Here is a 5319-nt window from a genome sequence, read left to right as displayed (position 1 = left end):
CACTTAATTACTTAATTTGTGTTTATCACTACTACTCTTTCATCGGCTTAGTATGATTATGAGTAGCTGCCTGCCTAGGCTTCTACATAATTAACTGCTCTCTCTCTCTCTACACAAATATGTATGTATGAGTGAATTTAAAAATGGTGGTTTATTAGTTATGTATGCATCAAGGGAATTCATCAATCAATTTTGTTGATTTTCTTCTTGGGAATATTTGTGCAGAGCAACTTCACTTGATATTGTTCTTCACTTTCAAGAAAGATTATATATCCAGATTCGACTGCAACTTCACTTGATTTGTGCATTTAATTAGTTGTTAATTTTGAATTCTTGTTGTAAAGATCAATATTAAAACTTATATTCGATAATGACTTAAATAATATGAGATGTACATGGAAATAAGTTAAAAGTGCTATAAAATTTAAACTACTATACCTAAAGTTATACAGATTTACATAAATTACATTACAAACTGTTGAAATATAAATTTACAATGACAAAGAAATATAATAAAATTAGTTAAATCCAGTGAAATTTCATAAGACAACTAAACATTAAAAAAATTAAAATGAAAAAAAGGAAATCTAAATATTTATAATTGAAAGCAAATGATTTTTTATTTTTATAAGTTAAATAAAATAAATAAAGAAACTCGAATAATTTTTATTTTACACTAATTCAAACCAATTTCATAAATTATTAAAATTAAATACAGAAATAATTCATTCATATATCAATGAGGTGACAAGTATAATTTTGTTTTTTCTTTTCTTTTTTAAATATAACATCCATTTGAGTGGGAAATTTTCTGTTGGAAGATCAAGTTCAGAATTTTTTCGATCCAGTTTTTTGAAAAGAATTCGTGAATAATTTAGATGTATTTTGTAATTGCTCATTTATGTACCTAAGTTTATTTTTTCCGCTCGCCAACGTAGTTGCCCGATATGTAACCTATCCATCAAAACATTGGAGGAATACATGTAATCATCCTATTTAATTTTAGGGCAAATATCAATTTAAACCTCAAACTATATTTCTACTATCAATTATATCCTGAACTATTGGAAATAATTTTTTAAACCTTGAACTATTAATTTTGTATCAATTATACCATTCGTCTATTTTTTTATTCCAAAAACTTAACAAGACTCGTTGGATGCCACGATCTAGTTAGAATTATTCTATTTTGACATACATTATATAAAACGACGTGATTATATGCCCTATTAATTACAAATTCAAAGGGTGAAAAATGTGTGAAGAATGCAATTGATACAAAATTTTAGTTCAAGGTTTAAAAAATCATTTTCAATAATACATGATATAATTTATATTGAGAAAATAATTTGAAGTTTAAAATGATATTTACCCTTAATTTTATATGTAATTAGTTAACGATTCATAAATTCAATTAAAACCCTAATTAACCAAATTTATAAGTACGAGTACCTAATTAATAATGAATCGCTGATTAAGTAACAATTAATGAACGATTGCGGCTGTTGGCTGCACAAAAGCTTTGGCAATACATAAGAAGAAAGACTTGAATTCTTGACTACGCGACAAACTTAGTTAGAATCGATCCCCACAAACAATTATTAAAACATCGTAATTAGGCCAATATAGAATAATATCAAATTCTTGCATATTTCTTTCTTCAAGGTCGAACTCGTAGTTTCACATAGGAATGCTAATTTTTTATATGTTCATGTCATCCCAATTTATACACGCGATAACTTGATAATGTCGTGTTAGTGACACAATAACAAGATTTATACATGAGATATATAATTCTATTTTATAGAAAATGAGAGATATAAAAAAAATTCTCTCATGATAAATTTACAACCAATGAGGATATACCCTATCCTATGTCAAAAATCGATCTAAGTTTAAATAAGAGCGATAAGAAAAAGTGAGCAGAATGAGGCATGCTCCAATACTATAGCCTAACCCAAATGGCAAAGCTGATGTACCAAAAGGCTCTTCTCCAAGAGGTCATTGGTTCAAGTCCCCACCAAAAGCATATGAATTGTATTTTATTTGATTTATTGGGTTGTAATAGCATAATTGTCATTTGATTAATTCATCGATGTAATATGTATCTTGTATCTCAACAATTCAATGACATTGAGTTGGAAACCTTTAGCATGCAATGTATCTTGTATCTAAGAAAAAAATATGGTGCTCCCAAAGAGTTGAAGCTCTGTACATCAAAATGCCATACTTGCCCTACAAAGGGAAGATGCCATCCTTAAAACTCATATTTTGTAATAACTATCCTCAAAAATTGGGTGAAACCAAAGCCTAAAATTTTGAGGCAACCTAACTTCTTACCTCAATCTGTCTGTAAATTGAATATGCCAAGGAGCATGACAGGATGTGCAGTGGACATACTCAAGAATACCAGAAAAACCTTAATTTTTCTCAAACTTTACAATCATCTACGCAAAACCACTAAAATAGCAAATCAATGAGATCACCAAATAATAGAGCTATTACAGTTGGACCCGGGTACGACAAGAGTTCCTATGGTGAAGTGAAAAAGGTCGACATAATTAAAGTCTAACGAATTAGCAACAGAGTTTAGTAGTTAAGGAGGCATGAGAACCCAACCATTGTTCGACCAAGAAACCCTAACTTGTGGCGTAGAATACAAGGTTTAGTGTTGTTAAAATACAATGTATACAGCTAAAACCAAACATAGGACACGATGAGACCGCTATCACAAGTCAAAATTTTCTCTACACTAAAGGATGATCAAACAGAATGACCAAAACCGAAACTGGTGTCTAGATTTTTTTTTTTACATACATATGAGAGACTTTAGGGAGATATTCTACAACTAATGGATCCAACGGACGAATGGTCATACCCTACATGTAAGTATAAAGAAATAAAAAAACCGGTTTTTCATGTAATATAATCAGAATAAGTATATCACAGATCCCTTCTGCACAATGGGCAAGAACCATGTCTCACCAGCCAAGTATCAATGCAAGGAAGATGAAACATGTGGTGACAATGTGGCAAGCGACGTACGGTCTCCCCCAGCTGAAAGTCCTATATATCAAAAAGGCAGAGACAAACTATTAACACTTAATACAAATAAACAAGATACAATTGATAGTGAGAGCAACCACATTGGTACCTGAAGACAAACTGAACACGAGACTCCATCCCCTGAAGTATCTGCACTTTCGTCTCCGGTGATTGTGAACTTTGGGATCTTTTCAACCATATCTACCAATAAACCTTTTGCCCCTCCCGTGTCAAAGATGTTCGGGACTTCTTCAAATGGTGCTTCAACAGCTCCCATCTGGTTCATGAAAAGAACTGAGTAAGCAAAAGGGATCAATTTATGTACTAGTCCAATAATATATGGTCAACACACGGCCTCATATACCTGGCTTTGCACTGCACTTAGCATCGCTGGTCCAATACGTTCACGTACAAGTCTACCACTCAGGAGGCTTGCTATGACATCAATCTACATATTCCAAGAAATCCATTATAAGGTTTTGTACAGTAGAACCAACAGAACAGATTTAGATAAGTGATTCTTGACAATGCACATTGCTTCAACGGACAGACTAGAGATGCGACAAAGATCCAGATAAAGCCCGTTTCCCGTACCAGATAGAGGAGACACCCTAATCCAGATTCATCCGACTGCCATAAAAGCAGAGAGGACTCGAAGACCTCAATAGAGAAAACAGCCCCGGAAATGGCTCCTACCGAAGCCCCTCTAATAAACCCACTTTCCGTCTCTTGCCCAATCAAAGCTCCTGTAATTGCTCCAAGTAGAGTTCCAACTGTTTAGACATGGGCCGACACCTCTGTTAGCTTAAATCAGGAAAAAGGCCACAAAACAAACAAGTATCTCATGCCAAAATGCATTATCCCAACACAAATTCTTCAAAACTACAGTATCTATTTAGCAATCAAACCATCCATATCCAAAAATACCTCGTATTCAACATTAACTGCAAGCATATTAATATGCCAAAATAGGAACTTTGCACATACCCCCTCAACAAAAGAGACAACCCCCCAAATTCTCAAAACTACAAACAAAGAATTGAAAACCTAGATTACCATGAAACCTTGTTTTTCCCCACTAAAATCAAGACATCCAAAAGAGACCCAATTTGAGAACACATGAATAATATTACGCGATAAAGAATTTCAGGCACAACGATCAAACAACGCTAAATTCACCCAATTATTGGGGAAAAAGACACAACGCACAACCAAGGCAGACAGGAATTAGGGAAACCCATATCATTAAACAACATGCAAATATCACCAAAATGTGCAGGATCAAACCAAAATTAGCGAAACTCCTCCAGAAATAAAAAATGAGGAAAACCATGAACAAGCACCACAAAAATGAGGGAGTAGAGAGGGAATTGCTTACTCAAAGCGAAGAAAAATGTAAAAATTGCGGAGAAAACGTTCCCCACGACAGCAGAAACCGCGCATCGAATGAAATCTTTGATCTTATTGACTAGAAATCCGAATGAAGAATACGTCTCTGATGATGATGATGACGATGATGGCGATGATGATGGGGGAAAATGATGAGATGGGTATGTGTAAAACTCCATTGATTCCTCAAACGGAGAGTCGACAACCTTTTCCTTTTCTTCCTTATTCTTTTCCCCTTTTTTGTTCAGGTGAGAAAACAGCTGTCCGAAATATATACACACATACGTATATAATAATAATATATAAATAAATGTAAATATATTAGTTTGTCACCGGTGGGTGATTAGTGATAGCTCGCCTTCTTCTTTGCAATAACATCTCTCTATTATTAAATTCAATTTACCAATTTGGAAATATCTTTACGCTCTGGGAATCCTATTTTCTATTATTATATGCTCAGCTCCAATTCTCGCATGCTTTATTGTCGCATATTAATGTGTCTATGCTTTCAAAACAAAATATCTACAACACTATCACATACGCCATATTATTCACTTAAGTTAACTCCAATTTTGTATTTATACTTTGTTACTTTTCTGCATTAGCTAAGTTGACACTAATGACGTTAAGGAGTTTAAATGGTAAAGTGGAGATACTTCAATTATTTTTTCATTTATTTGGATATTTAATCTAATTTATACTAGCTTCATTATTAATTTGTGTAGTTTAATTTGTATAATTTGATTAATTCATTACAATGTATAGAGACAATGGGCTACTCTAGTCTACTTTATATGACAAAGGAAAATGTTAAACATTAACCTATTTTTATGTAAATATATTAATATGCCCTTAATGAAATAATTAAAAATAATTTGAAAATAT

At 32.8% G+C, this 5319-nt stretch overlaps 1 protein-coding gene across 1 annotated transcript; it reads right to left on the bottom strand.

Annotated features, from left to right (window-relative positions):
- Nucleotides 1-2621: 2621 nt before the first annotated feature.
- LOC131023814 (NEP1-interacting protein-like 1) lies at nucleotides 2622-4805 on the bottom strand. The gene is made up of 5 exons (XM_057953417.1): nucleotides 4424-4805; nucleotides 3640-3818; nucleotides 3410-3493; nucleotides 3155-3322; nucleotides 2622-3066 (listed from the first exon to the last, which is right to left on the bottom strand). The coding sequence occupies exons 1-5, from the start codon at nucleotides 4611-4613 to the stop codon at nucleotides 2944-2946; spliced, it is 744 nt and encodes a 247-aa protein (XP_057809400.1). The 5' UTR covers nucleotides 4614-4805; the 3' UTR covers nucleotides 2622-2943.
- Nucleotides 4806-5319: the final 514 nt, after the last annotated feature.

Source organism: Salvia miltiorrhiza, chromosome 4 (assembly GCF_028751815.1).
Source record: "Salvia miltiorrhiza cultivar Shanhuang (shh) chromosome 4, IMPLAD_Smil_shh, whole genome shotgun sequence".
Classification (NCBI taxonomy): Eukaryota; Viridiplantae; Streptophyta; class Magnoliopsida; order Lamiales; family Lamiaceae; genus Salvia; species Salvia miltiorrhiza.
The sequence above is the reverse complement of the archived record's forward strand: the minus strand, read 5'-3'. Positions and strand labels throughout refer to the sequence as shown.